This window comes from Bubalus kerabau, chromosome 7, assembly GCF_029407905.1.
Source record: "Bubalus kerabau isolate K-KA32 ecotype Philippines breed swamp buffalo chromosome 7, PCC_UOA_SB_1v2, whole genome shotgun sequence".
Taxonomy (NCBI): Eukaryota; Metazoa; Chordata; class Mammalia; order Artiodactyla; family Bovidae; genus Bubalus; species Bubalus kerabau.
The window spans coordinates 73,288,574-73,311,433 of NC_073630.1; the positions used below are offsets into that span (position 1 = coordinate 73,288,574).

General features: G+C 43.3%; 1 protein-coding gene across 8 annotated transcripts in view; it reads right to left on the minus strand.

Annotated features, from left to right (window-relative positions):
* LNX1 (ligand of numb-protein X 1) overlaps window positions 1-22,860 on the minus strand; it is a 188,131-nt gene that overhangs the window by 100,223 nt on the left and 65,048 nt on the right. For all 8 annotated transcript variants that reach the window (XM_055588570.1, XM_055588564.1, XM_055588565.1 and 5 more), the window contains one exon: window positions 7,881-8,373. In XM_055588570.1, the coding sequence (XP_055444545.1) occupies window positions 7,881-8,272 (392 nt within the window). In that variant the 5' untranslated portion in view covers window positions 8,273-8,373. The remainder of the gene's footprint in view (window positions 1-7,880; window positions 8,374-22,860) is intronic.

The window sequence follows — 22,860 nt, forward strand, 5'->3', positions numbered from 1 at the left end:
ACAGACATGAAGTTCTTTAAAAACAGTGTATACAGACTCCTGATCTGTAAGAAGAAAAGTTATTCCATTCCTCCTGCTCCCTGGAGTAATTGAATTAGGCTCTGACACTAGGTGCAGGATTCTGGGCATTTCATTGAAGCTCTGAGCCTCAGTCATCTCATTTTTGAAACGGAGCTAATAATGCCTTATTTCCTTGGTTCTGTGGAGGCTGGACCACAGCATCTCTTCCACCTTTGAGGTCTATGATTCCAGACCATACTACCTGTCTTAACACGAGGGCTTCTTTGCATGCCTAAGCTCTGCAAAGCCATAGAAGCCTCAGATTCCTCTCTTTCTAGTTCATATTTAAGAAGATGAAAATCCATTTTGGTAACTGAAGACCCAAATCTTAATAGAACTGGCTCAAAAAGATAGTTACATTAACCATAACCTGGCAATTACAACAAACTCCACTTCACAGGAAGAAGACTAGGGAAAATCTACAGGATGACACCAACGGCAGGGGCTAGTGGTAAAGAATGTGTCTGCCAATGCAGGAGAGATAAGAGACATAGCTTCAATCCCTGGGTCAGAAAGATCCCCTGGATGAGGAAATAGCAAGCCATTCCAGTATTCTTGTCTGGAGAATCCCATGGACAGAGGAGCCTGGCGGGCTACAGTCCATGGGGTCACAAGAGTTGGACATGACTGAAGCGACTTAAACATACACACACACACACAAGCAGGAAACTGGCATCAGAGATTTGCGTTCATCTTTGACAGTGCTAAAAGACTTTAACTACAGTAGACCCTGAGGATGTACAGATTTCACTTCTACAGTTTAGATCTGAGATACACAACCTTGATAAAGCATGGCATCTATAATTCTTTGGAGGTCCTAATTTGAATTCCACTCCCTTTCTCTGGTATGCAAGAGAGTCAGAGTCTGTGAAGAGCATAAAAAGGAAGTTAGGTTTGGAATTGAGATGCTGTCATCAAACAGGCTTGAGTCTGAACCCTAGCTCTGCCATAAATGAGCTGTGTGACACTGGGCATGTTGCTTAATCTCTCTGAACTTCCGTATCCTCCTTTGCAAAGACAACAATAGTATGCTTAACTCACAGTGTTGTTATGAAGGTGGAATGAAATAATGCCTAAGAACAAAGGACTGCATGAGTGTTTAGCTGTTGTTGTAAATGTTATTAATAGCCACTAATAATTGTGGATGAGCCTGGCTGGCAGATCAGTATCTATTTCCAAGAGGCTTTGCTGGTCTCATCCTGGCCCTTCTTTCCTCCTGCTCAGTCTTTTCCTGAATACAGTTTCACAGAGTCCTGGGACATGCTCATCTTGAATGTCCAGGATCTACTGTATACAGCATAACTCATAAGTAGCATCGTATATCACATAGACTATGGGCTTCAGAGTGTGCTGGATTGTATTTTTGATGATCTTGGGTAGGTCAGAATGCTTCTCCAAGTCTCTATTAAAAAGAAAGATGTCTACCTTTCACTTCTTGCATTTCAAAAGGATAAGATGCCTTAATGGATATGAATGCAATATTAAAATGAAGGTACTGTTTTTTATTGTTTCTGTCACTCTTGCAAAAACAGCTGGTTTCCTATTCTATATCTAATCTCACCTTCTTCTTTTTAAGAGCACCTGTGTTTTGTTTATGGTGGTGATGCACTTTGCCTCTCCCACAGACAGGCAGCCATGTAATACGACAATGGCCAACAACGTATAAGAAGAAATTACTGGGTGACACAGCCTAGAAAGCTCTTTAAAGGAGGGAGTCTCAGTTTGTACACTGCATTTTGCCTTTGAGGCCTGGTTCTTTTTGCCTGGAAATTGGATGTGATGCTGGGGCTTGAGCAGCCATTTTGAGGCCACAGGTAAATGATTATGAGGATGAATGCTAATTGAAAAGCAGAAGGAGCCTGGATTCTTGATGGCAAAATCATACTAGTTGTGGGCTTCCTAGCCCCAAACTTTGTGCTAAATGAGAAAAAGGAAACTTCTACATAGTTAGATCAATATAACTTGAATTTTTTATTACCCATCCTCAGATGTAGTCCTATCTAATATAATCTTTTGGGAATAAAATCCTACTTTCAAATGGTCATGGATTGCTGTAAACAGTACAGTCTTAACCCTAATCCTTGCCTCCAGGCTCTGAGTCCTCTTTATCCTTAAATATCAGCTCAGACATCACCAATCATCAATCACCTGCAGTTTTATTGTCTTTTTTCCTTGTCACTAAGCAGGGAACTCCTTGAGGGCAGGAGCTGTATTGGTCCTGTTTTCTACTGTACCCTCATCACAGTGCCTAGAACATAGTAGATGCTCAATAAATATCTGTTGAATGAAAGAGAATTCAACTCAGTTAAAGAGACCATTTCTTGGAATAGTCTTTCTTGATCACAGGCAAATTAGCAAAAACAGACTTCAAACTTGATGAGAGTGATGGCAGGGGTTGAGTATGTATATGGATGGATAATAAATGCCCAGGAACCAAGGAAAAAGGTAAAGAATATTTCTTGGAATGGGTGTCTAGGAGAATGTGATTTCTTTAAAGAATTGCTTGGAGCATAATCTGATGGATGCTCAATGGTTCTCTCAAAAACAAAGGCATAAAATTGCCTCATCTCTTCTGTGCCCAGGAGAACTAAAAGAACAGCTCTCAGTTAGGCAGGGCCAGGAGAAAGTGGGTTCAGGGTTGGAAAGTCATGTGAAGGATGCATGTTAAGCACAGTCAGAGTGGAGATGTTAAGCCAGGCTAAAATGACCAATGAGACTTGTTACTTGACCACCTTTCCATAGGGTAATAGTCCCTAGTCCTTTACTCTAGCAGTAACACCTTCCCTGCCCTGTAGGCAGCTAGCTGAGTCTGTGTTTATGGAAAATGGTACAGAGAAGGGTCTGAATATTCATTGGAATGACTGATGCTAAGGCTAAAGCTCCAATACTTTGGCCACCTGATGCAAAAAGCCAACTCATTGGAAAAGACCCTGATGGCTGGGAACGATTGAGGGCAGGAAGAGCAGAGGGCCACAGAGGACGAGATGGTTGGGCGGCATCACCAACTTGATGGATATGAGTTGGAGCAAATTCTAGGAGATGGTGAAGGACAGGGAAACCTGGCACACTGCAGTCCACGGGGTCACAAAGTGTCAGACATGACTGAGCAACCAAACAACAATGACAGAGAAGGGCCCTGATAGAAGAAAAGGCCAGAGAGGTTCCAGTGTAGGTCTTCGGGGAAGAAATGTCCAGGACATTGGGTTTAAACTTAATCAAGAAAATAACCCTAGAGAGTCTTCAGTCAGGCGTGCCAATACCATCACATTTTCATTCAGGACTGTTTTCAAAACACTGAACAATAAGCTCTTTATTTGTGCTAAGTAAATACTGAAGGGGGTCAGCTTTACTGTCTCACGTTTTTATTATCGTCCATGAGAGAGAAACTCAAGGGCAAAGTGGCTTATCCCATGAACTCAACATGTGTGTGTTTTCAAATTGTCTCTTTTACCTTTCAGAGGTCATTTTCTCAGAGGCAGAAATTGTGGCTTATATAGATTTTTCTTTCATTCTGGGCCTGGCCTATTGTGGATTGTTGATAAATATTATATATGCAGAGAATGATACTGCAAAATAAAGATGTAGTCTTGAGACTCAAAAAATGCCCACTCAGGATCAAAGAAGTAAAAGCTTCACCTCCATATACCCTCTCACCCCCAGTCTGGGTCAAGACAGGTGCATTGAATTGACCCTCTGCTGTGCCCCAACTGCACCCACTGCCAATATCCCTTGGTAGGGAAGTCTGCCATTGCACTCAACAGCCCATCACTCTCGTGGGAATTCTTTATAGTAGACCCATGTGATGGGAGTCTTCAATCATCTAAGAGCAGAGGACAACAGAATTATCCAGGAGATTCCAAACATCAGCTCACATGCTTAGATTTACTCCCATAGAAGAACTCTCCAGTCTGAAGTTAAAAATAGTCACCCAAGTCATTGCTGGTCCAGCCAGTCATGCACACCCACAGTTGCCGATACATGCTTTACTTTAGGATTTATATTCAACCCAAGGTCTGAAGTAGTAAGATAATGTTTACAAATGACATAAATTCTGCAGAAAAACAGGCAGCATCCCTGATAACCATAGCATGCATGATCCTCCAGACAGGCTGTGAACAGAGACCTTGGGGAAATAGTTCTTGAACACAGGTTATTTACTAAAGGGACAATGGAAACATTCTAAATGTTATTTATTTCTGCAAGAGCTTAGTATTCAAGGAGTCAACTGAAATAAATTCTCATTGCACAGGCGGACAAACTGCCTATAGGGAGCTTCCCGTGAAGCCCAGGGTTGCTAGCTCTCTAGGACCCCCTGGAAAGACATGTGGATCCACGTCAGTCTCCCCGTAGTTACCAACCAGAATTACAGTGAAGTTCTCCATTTTAGGTCAATTCTCAGCCTGCCTACTTTATATTCGTCAAAGTACCATCAGTCAAATAAAATATTTTTAACTCATTACATTTTAAATACTGAAATAAAGAATGCAAAATTTATAAATATAAATCTGTCTTCTAGTACAAACATACGACAAGACTTCCATACAAGCAGCCACCAACCTGGAGGCCTCATATCGGAATGCAAGGAAAACACCAGCTTCCTGGTAACGTCTGAGTTTTCCTACTTTAAGAGACTCAGCAGTTGTAGTGCCTTAATCCTAACCTCTCTTCTAAGAGGAGGAAGAGGTATTCTACTGAACTGGTTGGTCACAGGCCCCGGGCCCAAGAGGGCTCTGGAGTCAAGTTCCAGATTAGCTCTGGTTTCTGAATCCTGGCCAGTAAAATGCTCAGGGAGCAGGAGGCAAGGAAGTATATATTAAGCATTTGATGACTAACAAATTCAACGTATTTTTGGAAATGTTGGTTTTAACCTACTTAGGAAGCTGAAGTGTGGAGTCACAGCAAGTGTGGAGGCCCAACACCTTGCCCTGAGAGTTCCCTCGTCACCGAGGGCTGCTGAAGGGGAGGGTGAAAGACTCTGAGGCCACAGCTCAGACATGTGAATTCAATTAGCTCTGCACATCTCGGTATGCGCTGAGCGTTCAGCAGATCTTTCTCCCGGGCTTCTTTGAGGTGTGGGGTCATGCAGCCAGTGCGGGCAGCTGAGGTGCACCTGAGTCATCTCTCTCTCTAGACCCCAGAAGCCACCTCCCCCCCCCCCGCCCCCACCAGTCTCTTCCCAGACCTCCCCCGGAAGCACTTCTTGCCAGCCTTGCTCTCAGCTCCATGTGCTATCTTATCCCAATTCTTAGGGATATTCTCGGCCCCAAGTCAGTGCTTGATGAGGGGAGGAGGAAGGGCTGCCGTATTTTCACTCTCTCTCTTCAGAGTGCTATTTCTCTCCTTGTCTCTGTCCTCTCTACCCCTCTCCTGCAGAACTCCAGTAGTGGGCAGAATACTGACCATGCCCCTCCCCAAAGCAGCCTGCCTCCTCATCCTCAGAATCTGTGAATGTGTCACCTCACATGGCAAAGGGGACTTACAGATGCGACTAAATAATCCTGAGATGAGGAAAGGAACCTGAACTATCCAGGTGGATTCACTGAGTGATCCCAGTGTCGTCACAGGCGTCCTTACATATGGAAGTCAGGAGGATCAGAGTCATAGAGAGAGATGTGGTGATGGAAGGAAAGGGGAGAGACAGAGAGAAGGGGGAAGAGAGGAAGGAGAGAAGAGAGAGAGATTCTAGGCTGCTGGCTTTGAAGATGGAGAAAGAGGCCACAAGCCAAGGAATACAGGGGCCTCTGGAAGCTGGAGGCCACAAGGAAAGAGACTCTCCCCAGAGCCGATCAGAACCAGCCTCCAGACACCTTGACGTCAGTGAGACCTGCGTTGGACTTCGAATACTCGGAACTGGAAAGTAACACACTTGGCATTGTTTTAAGCCACGAAGTTTGCGATCATTTGTTACAGCAGCAGCAGGAATTGAATACAGCTCCCAAACACAAATGTATTATACAAACGGCAAAAGTAGGCAAATGGGAATGGGGCAGGGAGGTCTCCCAGGGCCTTTTCTCCTCTTGCTCCTCACCTCTTCTGTCTGGTGTGGCTGCAGTCTTGGCCCTGGCCCTGTGTCAGCATCTGTCTGTATCCACCTCATCTCTGACCCCAGACCCACACCCCTGCAGGCAACGCCTCCCCTACCCAGGCAAAACTTGCAGCAAAGGTCACACGCAGACTCCCTTGCCCCTTCTCCTCTGGCCATGCTTCCTTCCGGGTAACCAGACAAGAGGCACATCCTAGCTTGCACACCTGAGATCACAGAGGGTCAGAGGCAACTCACGAACCTGACATAGATGCACCTGGCTCAACATCTAGGCAGGGAAAGTGTGTTCACAAACATAATTACTATGGAAAACATGTGTGAAGCATTATACCCAGGCGGGTGCTTTGTATGCAAACTTCCATGTTAGAGATTCTGCATGTCCCCAAAGACAAAGACTCAGATTCAGGGCTTAAGGAATGTGACCTTTAGAAAAAAAAAACACCCACACCTGCCTCTCGCCCTTGTCACAACAGGAACCAAGATAAACACCAGTTTCCAAATTTCCTCTTACAAAATAACTCTGGTATTACTGTTCATGTCTTATTAAGAACCTTAGATGCTCTAAGAGAGGAACTCCTGTGCCTGAGACCCAGGGCCGCCCCCTGAGGCTGTCCACAAGAAGTACGCTCAGGAACACACAATGTGAGTGGATGAAGTAAGAGGTAGATGGTGGAGCGGATGGTGTTGACCACCAGCAGGAGCAGTCACACCCCAGTGTGCACACCTGTGCTGAAAACCTTGCAGAACAAATCACTAGAAGGACAAAAGTTTTGTGAATCTCTCCTCTTAGAAACCTAGTTGAAAATACCTCGTGTCTTCTCAAAGGATAGCTGGGCTTTGGTATTTCCTGTACAGAGCAAATCATGGGCCAAATTGGGAGAGATTTTTTTTTTTCTTACATAAAAAGGCAAGCAATGTCCTCCAGGATATCTTTTTGGGAACCCGAGGCCTCACAAAATGAGATGAGAAAGCTGCTCATTAGATTCTCCAGTATCTTTCACATTTCAGATGCACCCAAAGGAAATAAACCAGTCACAAAAGAACAAATACTGAACGGTGCTTCTTATATGAGGTTTCTAGAGCAGTCAAATTCATGGAGACAGAAAGCAGAATGGTGGGTGCCAGAGGCTGGAGAGGAAGCAATGAGGGGGGTTTATTTTAATTTTTTAAAGGGATGTGAAGTTTTAGTTCTGGAAGATGAAAAAAAATCCTGGAAATGGTTATTGGTGATGATTGCTACATCAGTGTAAACTTAATGTCACTGAGCTGCACACTTAAAAATGCTTAAATGGCAAATTTTATATTATTTATATTTTACCAGAAAACCTTCCAACCGTATAAACACACACCCACACATACACACACTCACACCCCACAACTCTACCACGTGCTGTTTCCTCACACTGAACCACAGCCAGAATATCTCAACCGTTTCTTATTTTGAATGAATCCTTTCACTGGCTGCAAAGCCCAAGGTAAAGAAACAGGCATTTCCAGCAGCACGGGGACCCTGGAAAACCCCGCCCTTGCAGCAGCGGCCGTGAGGGTGGGGCTTCTCAGGATTGGCCGAGGGGCAGCCCCTCCCTAGAAAGTGAAAGTGAAGCCGCTTCCGCGACCCCATGGACATACAGTCCATGGAATTCTCCAGGCCAGAATACTAGAGTGGGTAGCCTTTCCCTTCTTCAGGGGATCTTCCCAAACCAGGGATCGAACCCAGGTCTCCGGCACTGCAGGAGGATTCTTGACCAGCTGAGCCACAAGGGAAGCCCCTCCCTACCTCGTTTGAAAGTGATGCTCAAGGTCGCAGCGCTGCAGCACTTCGGTGCAGTGCTCCGTGAACGGGCAGGTCACCAGCAGCTTGTTGAGGAGCTTGTTGACCAGGATGTTGGATTTCTTGCAGTGCTGCAGAACCAGAGGCTTTCGATCCACGGGGCAGAAGTCCTTCTCCACCAGGAAGTTGGTGAGGCAGACTGTACAGTAGGTGTGGCCACATGGAGTGTCCAGAGGGTCCAGAAGAGCTTGCAGGCAGATGTGGCAAATGAGGTCATCGTCCACATCTTCCGTGTAGGTGTAGAAGTGGTTTTCCTCGGGGGAGTGGGCTTGGCCACACACCACACACAGGGGTTCAGGGCTGGGATCCGGGTCCTCAGCAGGGTCTGGCTGGTTCATGGTCAACTGGGAGTGGGTGGAGCAGGATGACAGGAAACCAACCCCGGAAAACAGTATTTCCTCCGGAGTAAATCAAGATCTTCTAGGAGCCATCCACAAACCTGAAAGAGAACAAGACTGCTCATCTATCTTGGTTATGGACATTAGGCAGTGCTGCCAGTGGACAGAACTGAGCTGTGACTCGGAAGGCCTGGGCCGAGTGACCACTTGGTGACTGACTAATGAGACCTGAAGCCTGGCTTCCTTATGCCTCAGTTTAACTACCTATCTTAGCAGGAATAATACTTACCTCTAATTTCCTCATATTAGTGCAGTGAAAATTATTTGAGTGAAATCTGAGAATGCCCAGAAATAGGCCCTAACAAAACAGATCAGTGATTTATAAAATTCTGTGTCAGATCATGACAAGAAGAAAAAGTTAATGCTCTGATGGCTTTCTCTTATCTCTCTTCACTGCTGCTGCTGCTAAGTCGCTTCAGTCGTGTCCAACTCTGTGCGACCCCATGGACGGCAGCCCACCAGGCTCCCCTGTCCCTGGGATTCTCCAGGCAAGAACACTGGAGTGGGTTGCCATTTCCTTCTCCAATGCATGAAAGTGAAAAGTGAAAGTGAAGTCACTCAGTCATGTCCGACCCTCAGCGACCCCATGGACTGCAGCCTACCAGGCTCCTCCGTCCATGGGGTTTTCCAGGCAAGAGTACTGGAGTGGGGTGCCATTGCCTTCTTCACCTTTCTCTAAAACCCAGAAAATAAAGGACACCTCATAGTCTTCAACTAAATCATCTGAGAAGAAATAAGCATGATGATGATGAAAGCACTGTTTTCTTCTGCGTGCATTTCATTTATTCAGTCATTTCGTGGTAAAGGTGTTTCTGGAGCCACGCTGCCTGTGCCAATCTTGCCATCACTGTGCACCAATGATTTAAGTCTCTGTTTCCATGTCTGTAGTGGCTCAGAGGTTAAAGCATCTGCCTGGATTGCAGGAGAGCCGGGGTTCGATCCCTGGGTCGGGAAGAGCCCCTGGAGAAGGAAATGGCAACCCACTCCAGTGCTCTTGCCTGGAGAATCCCATGGAGGGAGGAGCCTGGTGGGCTACAGTCCATGGGGTCGGACATGACTGAGCGACTTCACTTTCACTTTCACTTGCATGTCTGTAAAGTGGAGATAGTACTGTAATGGCCTATCTCAGAGGGTTGTTGTGAGGAGTAAATGACATATGAGGCATAAAACACTTTAGAATTATGCCTGAAATACAGTAAGTGCCCAGTAAGTATTAACTATTCTTACATATATTTGTTACTAAAGTCATTCTGTCTCCAGCTGAGCTCATTTCGCCTGGAAACTGAAAGCTATAGTTCCTCTCAGGGGACTTTTTGCTTTGTTCTCATAGTTCACTTTCATTCAATTATATATATATTTTCAAACTAGTAGAATATTATCACACTATGTATTTTCCTTTGGTGAAAAGTGAGAGAGTCGCTCAATTGTGTCTGACTCTTCGCAACCTTATGGACTGTAGCGTGGTAGGTTCCTCTGTCCATGGAATTCTTCAGGCAAGAATATTGGAATGGGTTGCCATTTCCTTCTCCAGGGGATCTTTCCAACCCAGGGATTGTGAACCTGGGTCACCCACATTGCAAGCAGATTCTATACCATCTGAGCCACCAGGGAAGCTAATTTTCCTTTGGTATAGGAGTTTAAAGTAGAGATTTCAACATGCCTGATCAACATCTAGGAAAGTCTCTTGATCAGTCAATAAACATTTTTTTCTTTGCCTTCAATATTTTTTATTAATGAGCTGCAGTCGTGTGAGATTAGTGACAATGATAATCATAAACATCTGATTTCAGTAAGCATTTTGTAAGCACCAATCTTGAGCAAGGTAGCAAATTGGCTGTGCGGGAGACCTTCAAGAGAGCTTTAAAGGACATGCCTACCCTCTTGGAGTCCCCAGACCTGCCCAGGGGATGTGGACGTGACCAAGCAATGAGAAACCTAGGTAAGCAGTGCAGACAGAGGTCAGCATTAGGGGACTCAGGGTCAACAGTCATGACAACGAAGAATCCTGTAGTATCCCAGCCCTCAACTCAACTTTCTTCTTTTCCAAAAGTAACTTAAATGACTTTAAGTTTTGCACAGAAACATAAAGACAGATGAATCACCGAACAGGAAACTGGCCATGTTTTGAAACAGCACAGCAGTCATAAACTGCCTTACAGTTTTTTTCTTTTCAAGTAAAGTTTGAGGTTGTTTGTACAAACATAGCCTTATCTCAAAAAGAAAATACATTAACTTCAAACTTGTACTGAGTCAGCTTACATTTCTGCACTGTGTTAATCAGCCTTGAAGAATACTCTGATCAAGAGGTAGAAGTAAAGTGCCCCAAATGTGAAAGCATGTAGAAATCACAGACTTTTATTTAGCATCAGAAGAGATTACAGGAGGCAAAAGTAGAGGATACAGGAGGGGGTGAAGCTGTTTATAGTCAAATTTCATAGAAACCTACACAGCTGCTATTTGTCCTCAAGGCTCAGAGAAGATATTGGACCCACACAGGAAATGCTTTCAGTAGCATGAAAAACAGTTCAAAAATAAACATGAAAATGGAAATGGGCCACCCAAAAGATTATCATCTGCTACAGGAAAAAAAGTTCACATATTTTGAACTAAAACCCTATGTCTTTAGCACTTAGAGTTGGGTCAAATCCTCCCACATATTCTTTTTCATTGTGCTGAACGGAAGGGTGATAGGAATGCTCTGCTCCGACCACTGCAACAACAATGTCCCATTTCTGGGCCGTTTCCTCGTTGGTGAAGAGGTGGAATTGGACCAGATGCTTGGTTTTCTCACTGTGCTCTGGAAGGTGTGTCAGATGCCTCAGGCTCTTCCAGGGAAGGGAAGAGGGAGGGTAGGCTGTGTCGAAGTTTCCACTCCACCCAGACCCAGCTCCACTTTCATCTCACACATGAGGTTCCTCATAAGATTCTGTTCAAAGGACCATGGCTTAAGGAAAACAAAAACCAAAAAAAATCCTCCAGACTAGATACTATGAAATCCCTTTCAGAAACAGAGTCCTATAGTTCCATGCTAATATAATAGAGGTGTTTTCTTGGGGTATTTTAGAGTGGTTGGCTTTGGGGAATTTTTTTTTTGGGGGGGCCTATATATATATATGTTATTTAATCCTTACAAATCCCCAGGGATTTTGTTTTTAATTTAACAGATGAGGAAACTGGGTGTAGTAGGTAAGTAACTTGCCAGTTACACCAAAAAAGAACAAATCAGCTATGCTATGCTAAATCACTTCAGTCGTGTCCGACTCTGTGCAACCCCATAGACGGCAGCCCACAAGGCTCCCCCGTCCCTGGGATTCTCCAGGCAAGAACACTGGAGTGGGTTGCCATTTCCTTCTCCAATGCATGAAAGTGAAAAGTGAAAGTGAAGTCGCTCAGTCGTGTCCGACTCTTAGCGACTCCATGGATTGCAGCCTAACAGGCTCCTCCATCCATGGGATTTTCCAAGCAAGAGTACTGGAGTTGGGGCTCATAACTCCTTACTGCTCTTTACAACATTGCTACTTTTATCCCAGCATCTATCTTGACTATAACCAGTCAGAATCCAAAAAAAGTAAAAAGGAAAGTGAAAGTCACTCAGTCATGTCCGACTCTTTGAGATCCCTTAGTCCATGGAATTCTCTAGGCTGGAGTACTGGAGTGTGTAGCCTTTCCCTTCTCCAGGGGATCTTCCCAACGCAGGGACTGAACCGCGGTCTCCCTCACTGTAGGCAGATTCTTTACCATCTGAGCCATAAGGGAAGCCCAAGAATACTGGTAGCCTATCCCTTCTCCAGCGGATCTTCCAGACCCAGGAATTGAACCAAATATAAGAGCCCCAGGAAATTATAAGGTTAAAAATTCCTGTAGGCCCCATTGCAGATGGAGTTTTCCAAGATCTCTGAATAAAAAGATTCTTCCACTTTACTGAGTGCTAAAATGCCTAAGACAGGATAAGTGGATTGGAGTAAGCAAAAATGGCAGATTTAGCTCCAACACCAATTTGTTTTTCTTTTCATTCTTTTTTTATCTGAGAGCAATTTGAATTCCCTGGCACTTACTCTTGTGAGTAAACCAGATTCTTCATATAATATTAATGTAAACACTGCTGTATATATTTTTCAACTTTGCTTTAGACTAAATAAAGCCTATATGAATAGACACAGATTATGAGAGAATTGGCTAAAAAAGCAGTTTGGGTTCCAAAAAAAGAACTAGGTAGACTTTAAAAAGTATGATTAATATAATTTACTTGATGTTTCTTATTTCCAGTTTACATCTTATAAATACGTATGATGTGTCATGTTTTTGGACATATATGTGCCTTGCTGATGAACTGAGAAGAAATTATAGAAACTTATTGAGGCTTAAAAGGTAAACTCTTTTGTCCCCTAAGAGGGAGCAAGAGGGTCTGTCCATACACGTTAGTCTGTATGTCAGCTGTCAGCAATCTGGTCCTAGCTGGGGTAAGGAGAAAGGGATATGCAAGATGGCTTTTTTGCAGTTTGGAGTGAGAAAAAGCAGGAAGTAGATTCCTTCCTTGAGTATGTGTATGGGGGTGGGGTGGATATCTTACTCTGCCTTGATACAACACTATTGTGATTTAGGAACCATCCTTCCTCCTTTTCTCTGATTTAGGGTAGAACAGAAGCCTGAGGGGACGTTTACAGAGATGTGCAGTCCACCAATGTCATGCCAGGAAGTGCCAGGAAAAATAACAATGTCCATCTCTGTTTGTCCTTAATCCCTGCTTCCTTTCCCACTACTTCATCGTGCCTGCAATCTGTCCAGAAGTTCTTCTACCTAACTTTGAAATTCTAAACATCTGTGGTGGACAACAAAGATACGTTTCAGAGCAAATGTGAGTCAGCACCATCTGCAACCAAGAGGCTCATCAGAGGTCGTATGCACACTGTCACCTGCCCTGGAAAATTCAATAGCCTGGAAACTTAGTAGCCTTAAGAGCAGCCTTCAGGAGGGCGATTAAGAGGTACAGACTTCCAGCTGCAAAATGAAGGAGCTTCATAGTTTATGAAATAATATACTCAGTAATGATATACTATCTTCATGTGGTAACATATTGTAACCAGATTATTGTGGTGATCATTTTGTAATGCATAGAAATATTGCGTCACTACGTGTACCAGGAACTAGCATGGTGTTATACTTCAACAAACAAACTTGGAAAAAAAGAGATCATATTTGTAGTTACCAGAGTAGGGGGAGAGTTAAAGTGGGTAAATGTAGTCAAAAGATTAAAAATTCCAGTTAAAGGATAGATCGGAGAAGACAATGGCACCCCACTCCAGTACTCTTGCCTGGAAAATCCCATGGATGGAGGAGCCTGGTGGACTGCAGTCCATGGGGTCGCTGGGAGTCGGACATGACTGAGTGACTTCACTTTCACTTTTCATTTTCATGCATTGGAGAAGGAAATGGCAACCCACTCCAGTGTTCTTGCCTGGAGAATCCCAGGGACAGGGGAGCCTGGTGGGCTGCCGTCCATGGGGTCGCACAGAGTCGGACATGACTGAAGCAACTTAGCAGCAGCAGCAGCAGGGATGTGGGCGTCCCTGGTGGCTCAGTGGTACAGAATCCGCCTGCCAATGCAGGAGACACAGGTTCAATCCCTAGATCAGGAAGATCCCCTGGAAAAGGAAAAGGCAACTTGTTCCAGTATTCTTGCCTGGGAAATCCTGAGGACAGAGGAGCCTGGTGAGCTACAGTCCATGGGATCACAAAAGAGTCAGACACAACCGAGCGACTAAATAATAACAACCTACTAAGGAGGGAAAGTTTACATATTGACCAAAATTTTTTCTCTCTGGAACTCACCTAACCCCTTCATGGGTGCCATTTAGAACATGTCTAATTCCTTAAATCCATTTCAATTATTTGAAGACAGCCCCCAAATTTTCCCATAGGTTCAGCAGCCTTAGGTGTGTCTGATATTCCTTCAGGTTTCCAGACTCGAAGAGCCTGACCACACTCTTCTGCAAGCTCTAAACTTATCAGTGTACTTCCTGCAATATATGGACAGCCTCCAAGACAGAGTGAAATGAGAGTAACCAACTGCTCCCATATCCAAAGACTGCATCTGCTTTCTTGGTGGCAATACTCACCTTGGCTGTTACTGCAGTCCTGCCAGGGCTGAGCAGGGGACATTACACTGAGCCCCGAAGGAAGCTATTAGTAATTCTTGGCCACAGAAGTGAAAAAAAAAATAAGGATAATGAAGTAGAGAAGCAGATGCTTTAAAAGGCAAAAGCAAGGGCTTGGAGCAGTTTAGAAAATGCAATGATACTTACTGGCATTAGCTAGATTTCTATAAACAAAATAAAGTCCTTAATGGCCAAACAGTTCCAGTATTGGAATTCTCAGCATATAATCTGATCTGAAGAATGAATGGTATTTGGGGAATTTGGGGCTCTCCCATTTGTTTGTAAGCATTCCTTTATTTTGACAACTCTTGGTATTTTACAATATCCTGACATACATAACACAAGAGAAATGGAAACCACTTAAAAAAAATGGTAAATCTGAGGATAATTTTTCCCATCTAGAGGATAAACATTGATGAGCTTTCACTGAAATTCACTATTAATGAAAAAATGAAAATAGGGCCAAGGGCAGCTGATGAAGGGGCAGGTGATGGAATAAACTAGAAATTCTGCAACTCCAAATGCTCTCTACCTCTTCCTGTCCAGCTGCCTTAAAAAAGAAGAAGATGCACAAGTGCTTGAGAAGGAAAGTGTACCTAAGAAGGCTTACTAGCCAGTCACCTTGGAACATTAGGCTTCTCCATTTATCTGCCAGAAAGCATTGCTTATAGAAAATTCCTACTTAGCCTATGACAAACACAGGAAAAAATCCACTGAAGACATTCCTAAATAACAGATACACTTATCCCACCAGTGCTGCGTGCTCCACGTTGTATTATGTAGTGTGTGCTTAGTCACTCGGTCACATTCGTCTCTTGCAACCCCATGGTCTGTAGCCCGCCAGGCTCCTTTACCCATGGGGTATTTTTCCAGGCAAGAATACTGGAGTGGATTGCTGTTTCCTCCTCCAAGGGATCTTCCCCACCCAGAGATCAAACCCATGTTTCTTGTGTCTCCTGCATTGCAAGTGAATTCTGTATCACTGAGCCATCGAGGAAGTCCCTATGTTGCAGCCTAAGGCCAAAGGAGATAAGAGTCCTGATATACATGTGTATTTTTTAATGGTTAATTTCCCCTAGATCATTAAAATAATTGAAAAAACATGGGAAACATGAAAAACATATATTAAATGTACAACATTATTTGAAGTTTAAATATTTTATTTATAATAAAAACAAACAATTTTCCCCCATAGTTTCACTTTCCTGGCTTTAAAGGAAGCAAGCCCAGCAATACTATTTTCAAAAATCTACCTATTCTTTTGTCTGATTTTCAGCTGAGGAAACTGCTGTTTGACAATCTTTTTTGACTAAGTGATAACCTTAAATAATCTTTAGATAATTTGAGCTACTGATCCTTGTATTTATTTAAATGTTAATCATTTGTTCATCATGGATTTTTGCATTAGTTTTGCTTTTTTAAAATAATGCATTAAAACGGTACTTATCATGATTACCAGGGTTTTGGGGGCCCCCCTAAAATTTACACCCAAAGTAAGTGCTGCATTTGCCTCACCGACTCATGGGTCTGTCACTGTTGTTATTTCAGAGACTCAAGTAGAGCTGTGTGTTGAGGCCATGGTTAGGACTCAGCTCTGCTTCCAACTACCTCTGTGGGTCTCAGTATTTTCCTTGCACCTGCCCTGATTCCCAGTCAGGTGCAAAGGCAAAAGCAAAGAATTACAACCTTGTCACAGGTGCACCACTAAATTTAACCAAGGTCTAAACTGATCTGACTGATCATTGTACTGATACATGCTTGATAGAGGCACCAGGTGAGCAAACTGCTGACGGGTTCATGAGGCAGGAGGAAGAACTTTCTTCAAATGAGAGGAAGAGAATGTAACCTAAGGCCAGGTCCCCAAAACAATCACAAGACAACTGAATCCTGAAAGAGCTTTGTTTTGTGAGTGTATGAGAGAGCCCATTCAAGTAATAGAAATAGTTCTCTCAGGGAAGGACACTGTATGAACTGTTGCTATACAAACAATGTGAGACTTGGCCCTACTTGGGGGAGAGATAAATTAGGAGGTTGGGATTAACACTATGCCCCACTATATATAAAATAGATAACCAACAAGGACCTACTGTATAGCACAAGGAACTAAATTGAATATTTTTAATAACCTATAAGGTTAAAGAACCTGAGGAAGAATATACATATATATATATAAAACTGAATCACTGTGTTATATACCTGAAACTAACATGATATTGTGAATCAACTACACTTCAACTTTAAAAAAAATTTTTTTAAAAAGAATTAGTCTTTAAAAAAAAACAAAAAACGAAACTGAGCTTAAGGTTTTCCTGTTGTTGATAATGTTTTAAAATTTGGATGAAGCTCCACAGGGCAGAATGGCTGCAGGGCTGGTTTGGAACTGGTCACTGAGGCCATGTCTCAGTACAGAGACAGTACAGATCACACTCATAGTCAGGAACACTGAAACTGTGAAGACTAGATATACAGCCACTGAGGAAAAGGGTGGGTGGAACAATGCCAATAAATTCTTGTAACACCAATGGCCTTGTCTCCCTTTCTATAATGATTATCAGTCCAACCACTGCCCTGGCTCTGGCTTCAACACCTAAATTAGATTACTGGGGGAAAGGAATTGCCAAAGTCAGGGCAAACTCTATCTTTCTCTATTCAGTTCAGTTCAGTTGCTCAGTCGTGTCCGACTCTTTGCAACCATGTGGACTGCAGCATGCCAGACCTCCCTGTCCATCACCAACTCCCGGAGTTTACTCAAACTCATGTTTATTGAGTCAATTTTGCCATCCAACCATCTCATCTTCTGTTGTCCGCTTCTCCTCCTGCCTTCAATCTTTCCCAGCATCAGGGTCTTTTCAAATGAGTCAGTTCTTCCCATCAGGTGGCCAAAGTATTGGAGTTTCAGCTTCAGCATCAGTCCTTCCAATGAATATTCAGAACTGATTTCCTTTAGGATAGACTGGTTGGATCTCTTTGCAGTCCAAGGGACTCTCAAGAGTCTTCTCCAACACCACAGTTCAAAAGCATCAGTTCTTCAGTGATCAGCTTGCTTTATAGTCCAACTCTAACATCCATACATGACTACTGGAAAAACCATAGCTTTGGCTAGATGGACCTTTGTTGGCAAAGTAATGTCTCTGCTTTTTAATATGCTGTCTAGGTTGGTCATAGCTTTTCCTCCAAGTAGCAAGTGTCTTTTAATTTCATGGCTGCAGTCACCATCTGCAGTGATTCTTGGGAGCCCCCCAAAATAAAGTCTGTCACTGTTTCCATTGTTTCCCCATCTATTTGCCATGAAGTGATGGGACCAGATGCTATGATCTTAGTTTTCTGAATGTTGAGTTTTAAGCCAGCTTTTTCACTCTTCTCTTTCGCTTTCATCAAGAGGGTCTTTAGTTCTTCACTTTCTGCCATAGGGCGGTGTCATCTGCATATCTGAGGTTATTGATATTTCTACTGGCAATCTTGATTCCAGCTTGTGTTTCATCCAGCCCAGCGTTTCTCATGATGTACTCTGCATATAAATGAAATAAGCAGGGTGACAATATAGAGCCTTGATGTTCTCCTTTCCCTATTTGGAACCAGTCTGTTGTTCCATGTCCAGTTCTAACTATTGCTTCCTGACCTCCATACAGATTTCTCAAGAGGCAGGTCAGGTGGTCTGGTATTCCCATCTCTTTCAAAATTTTCCACCGTTTGCTGTGATCCACACAGTTAAAGACTTTGGCATAGTCAGTCAAGAAGAAGTAGACGATTTTTCTGGAACACTCTTGCTTTTTTGATGATGCAATAGATGTTGGCAATTTGATCTCTGGTTCCTCTTCCTTTTCTAAATCCAGCATGAACATATGGAAGTTCACAGTTAATGTACTATTGAAGCCTGGCTTGGAGAATTTTGAGCATTACTTTACTAGCCTGTGAGATGAGTGCAATTATGCAGTAGTTTGAGCAGTCTTTGGCATTGCCTTTCTTCGGGATTGGAATGAAAACTGACCTTCTCCAGTCCTGTGGCCACTGCTGAGTTTTCCAAATTTGCCAGCATATTGAGTGTAGCCCTTTCACAGCATCATCTTTTAGGATTTGAAATAGCTCAACTGGAATTCTATTGGGCTTCCCTGGTGGCTCAGATGGTAAAGCATCTGCCTGCCACGTGGGGGACCTGGGTTCGATTCCTGGGTCAGGAAGATCCCCTGGAGAAGGAAATGGCAATCCACTCCAGCACTCTTGCCTGTAGTGATGCTTTCTAAGGCCCACTTGACTTTGCATTCCAGGATGTCTGGCTCTAGGTGAGTGATTATACCATCTTGATTATCTGGGTCATGAAGATCTTTTTTGGCTAGTTCTTCTGTGTATTCTTGCCGCCTCTTCTTGATATCTTCTAGGTAATAAGAGGGTTAGGTTAGGTCCATACCATTTCTGTCCTTTATCAAGCCCATCTTTGCATGAAATATTCCCTTGGTATCTCTAATTTTCTTGAAGAGATCTCTAGTCTTTCCCATTCTATTGTTTTCCTCTATTTCTTTGCATTGATCACTGAGGAAGGCTTTCTTATCTCTCCTTGCTGTTCTTTGGAACTCTGCATTCAAATGGGTATATCTTTCCTTTCCTCCTTTGCCTTTCGTGTCTCTTCTTTTCACAGCTATTTTGTAAGGCTTCCTAAGACAACCATTTTGCCTTTTTGCATTTCTTTTTCTTACAGATGGTCTTGACACCTGCCTCCTGTACAATGTCACAAACTTCCGTCCATAGTTCTTCAGGTGCTCTGTCTATCAGATCTAATCCTTTGAATCTGTTTGTCACTTCCACTGTATAATCATAAGGGATTTGATTTAGGTCATACCTGAATGGTCTAGTGGTTTTCCCTACGTTCTTCAATTTAAGTCTGTATTTGGCAATAAGGAGTTCATGATCTGGGCCACAGTCAGCTCCCGGTCTTGTTTTTGCTGACTATATAGAGCTTCTCCATCTTTGGCTGCAAAGAATATAATCAATCTGATTTCAGTATTGACCATCTGGTGATGTCCATGTGTAGAGTCTTCTCTTGTGTTGTTGCAAGAGGGTGTTTGGTATGACCAGTGCATTCTCTTGGCAAAACTCTATTAGCCTTTGCCCTGCTTCATTCTTTCTCTATTAAACAGTGTAAATTTACAGTTACATGTTAAATTATGGATAAGTTGTATGAGACTTGCAGGTATCAAAGTCACATCATTTTTTTTTATAAATACCAACTTTGAATTAAGATATATAAGAGGCTAGACAAATGCTCTGGGGGCTATACCTTAACTTACATTTGTAGTGGGGTGAAATTAGGGGCTTTAATGGGCTTCCCTGTTGACTCAGAAACATGACTGAAGCAACTTAGCACACTAGTGACCCAGATGGTAAAAAATCTGCCTGTAAAGCAGGAGACCTGGGTTCAATCCCTGAGTCAGAAAGATGCCATGGAGAAGGGCATGGCAACCCACCCCAGTATTCTTGCTTGGATAATTCCATGTACAGAGAAGACTGGCAGGCTACAGTACATGGGATTGCAAAGAGCTGGACACGACTAAGTGACTCACACTTCCATTTCCAGGTACTTAAGTGATCTGAATAAAAATAGTCATGCACAGGATAAAAACTATCTTCAAACTAAGAGCCTGGGTTGGAAGTGGAGGTGGGGAGACAAGGGTGCCATATGCATTGCAGGGGAAAGAGAGGACAGAGGGAGGGCAGGTGTGTATGGGCTACAAAGGTCAGGGTTAGCTCTGCTCCTACTTAATATCTAAATCATCAGTCTCTAAGAGAGAGTAATTCATTAATGCAGTCTGTGAATGACACCTGTCTTTATAGTGTTGCCAACACTATAAAAGACAGAAAAAAAAAATACAAATGATCTTTAAAGAGGTTGAAATATAGTCAGGAAATTAAAGGAAAATTGAACTAAAAGGAGAACATGTGATATATCTGGAGTCAATAACTGAGAAGATAGATGTTCAGAAAGTGGGAAAAACAACAGGGTGTGTTAAATGAGAAAAAATTCAAGTTTTAGAAGTCAGTGATGGACTTTCACAAGCTCCTCTTGGAGAGGAGCTTTGTCTCTCTTGTCAGAAGACTTGACTGCCTTTCCCCTGGGGTGTCAGGGCACACCTTTCAAACTTGGGTTTGTTTGTAAGAACTCTGGCCCATAAAAGATGTCCTTCCGCTTCCTGCTCTACCAACATATTGAGATGGAATTGACCCCCTGCCAACAACAAAATGAAAGCAGAATATTCTGCATTGACCAATGGCTCATGGCCCTTACAGTCAGTTGCCACAGGGTCCTGGGCAGGGCTGATGTCAGATGAGAAGTATGGTAAAGAAGCAGACTGGCCTTACACGCAAGGCTGAAAAACACACTTGTGCTGTGCCGTGCTTAGTCGCTCAGTCATGTCTGACCCTTTGTGACCCCATGGACCACAGCCCACCAGGCTCCTCTGTCCCTGGGGATTCTCAAGGCAAGAACACTGGAGTGGGTTGCCATGCCGTCCTCCAGGGGATTTTCCCAACCTAGGGATTGAACCCAGGTCTCCTGCATCGCAGGTGGATTCTTAACCATCTGAGCCACCATGGAAGCCCAACAATACTGGAGTGGGTAGCCTAAACATACTTAGGAAATGCTTTTTTTTTTTTTAACCTATAACCAAGGTTTAAGGAAGAAAAGACTAAGTGGAGGAAGATATTTAAGTGCTCGGCATATCTCTACTGTTTCAATTCTATAGGTATTTACCTCTTATGTGCCTGACTGCTGCTGCTGCTGCTAAGTCGCTTCAGTCGTGTCTGACTCTGTGCGACCCCATAGACGGCAGCCCCCGAGGCTCCCCCGTCCCTGGGATTCTCCAGGCAAGAATACTGGAGTGGGTTGCCATTTCCTTCTCCAATGCATGGAAGTGAAAAGTGAAAGTAAAGTCGCTCAGTCATGTCTGACTCTTAGCGACCCCATGGCCTGCAGCCTACCAGGCTCCTCCGTCCATGGGATTTTCCAGGCAAGAGTACTGGAATGGGGTACCATTGCCTTCTCTTGTCTGCATTTCTGTGGGAGTTCCCATAGGCAATTCAATTTCATCCTCAATGAGTTTTTCTAATTAGGAAAATGGAGCTTTCATATAGAAAAAAACAAACAAACTTAAAACAGTGTAAGAAAACACACAATAAGTATGGTCCTCCAAAATAGGAGCCAGGGACAAGTGTGGAGGAAAAGGAGTGAGAAAGCAGTATGGCATGGCTCAGAACAGTCAAGGAAAGTTCTTGGAGCAGATTGTCCTCAGGGAGGGTCACGGAAGATAAACGAAATTTGGGAAAGTTGGAAGAAATCCAGGTAGAAGGAAGAAACGGAGCAAATTCTTCAAGGAAAAGGAATCCACCCACTGGTGTCTGGTGTTCCCACATGTCTGAGATCTTAAAATTATTAAGAAGTCACAGGGATTTGAGTTGGGTGATGATCTTAGATTCTCACCAAGAGCAAGAATCCTCTTTATGACATGCTGGGGGATGACCTACTGGCTTCTGTTTGAAACAACTCCTGTGATGGGCTCAGGTTGAGCGGAGGAATCACTTCCTTAGCCAGAATACCACCTATCTGTTAAAGCAAACGAAGATGACCTTCACTGATTTATTTTTGTAGATTCATCATACTAGTAACTGAAAAGATTCGGCAGGTCTTTAGCATATAAAACACTTAACAATGGTATTTTGAACTTTGAACATAGGAATAAATAACAGTAGTGGTGAAGGTTGCCAATTCTGTTTCTCCCTGCCTGTACTTTGCCCAATATTTCAATCTCCAAGTAGATAAGGAATTTCATCATAAGAAGTAGGAGGGGCCTACGTGTAGGATTGTCCCTCCCAAAGATATGCCCACATCCTAACTCCCAGTATCTGAGAGTGTGAACTTATTAGAAAAACGGTCTTGTCTTTGATGATAAAATTAAAGATCTTGATAAAGTTAAAGATCTTGAAATGAGATCATCCGGGATTATCTGATTTACCCCAAATACAATAACAAGTGTCTTTTTAAGAGACAGAGGAAGAGAAGACACAGAGGAGATGGTGATGTGGTGACAGAGACTGGAATGAAGCAGCCACAAGCCTGGGACACCAGGAGGCACAGAAGCTGAAAGAGGCAAAGAAGGATCCTTTTCTGGAGCTTCCAGTGGAAGCAGGGCTCTGCCAATGCCTTGATTTCACAGTTCTAGCTTCCAGAATTGTGAAGAAATAAATTCATGTTGTTTTGAGATGCCAAGTGTGTGGTAATTCATTACAGCAGCAATAGGAAATGAATACAGGGCTCTGTATACCCAGAAGGGAGTACACATTCCCCATGATCTTTTCCAATGCTTCTCTACAGGATTTAGGGACAAT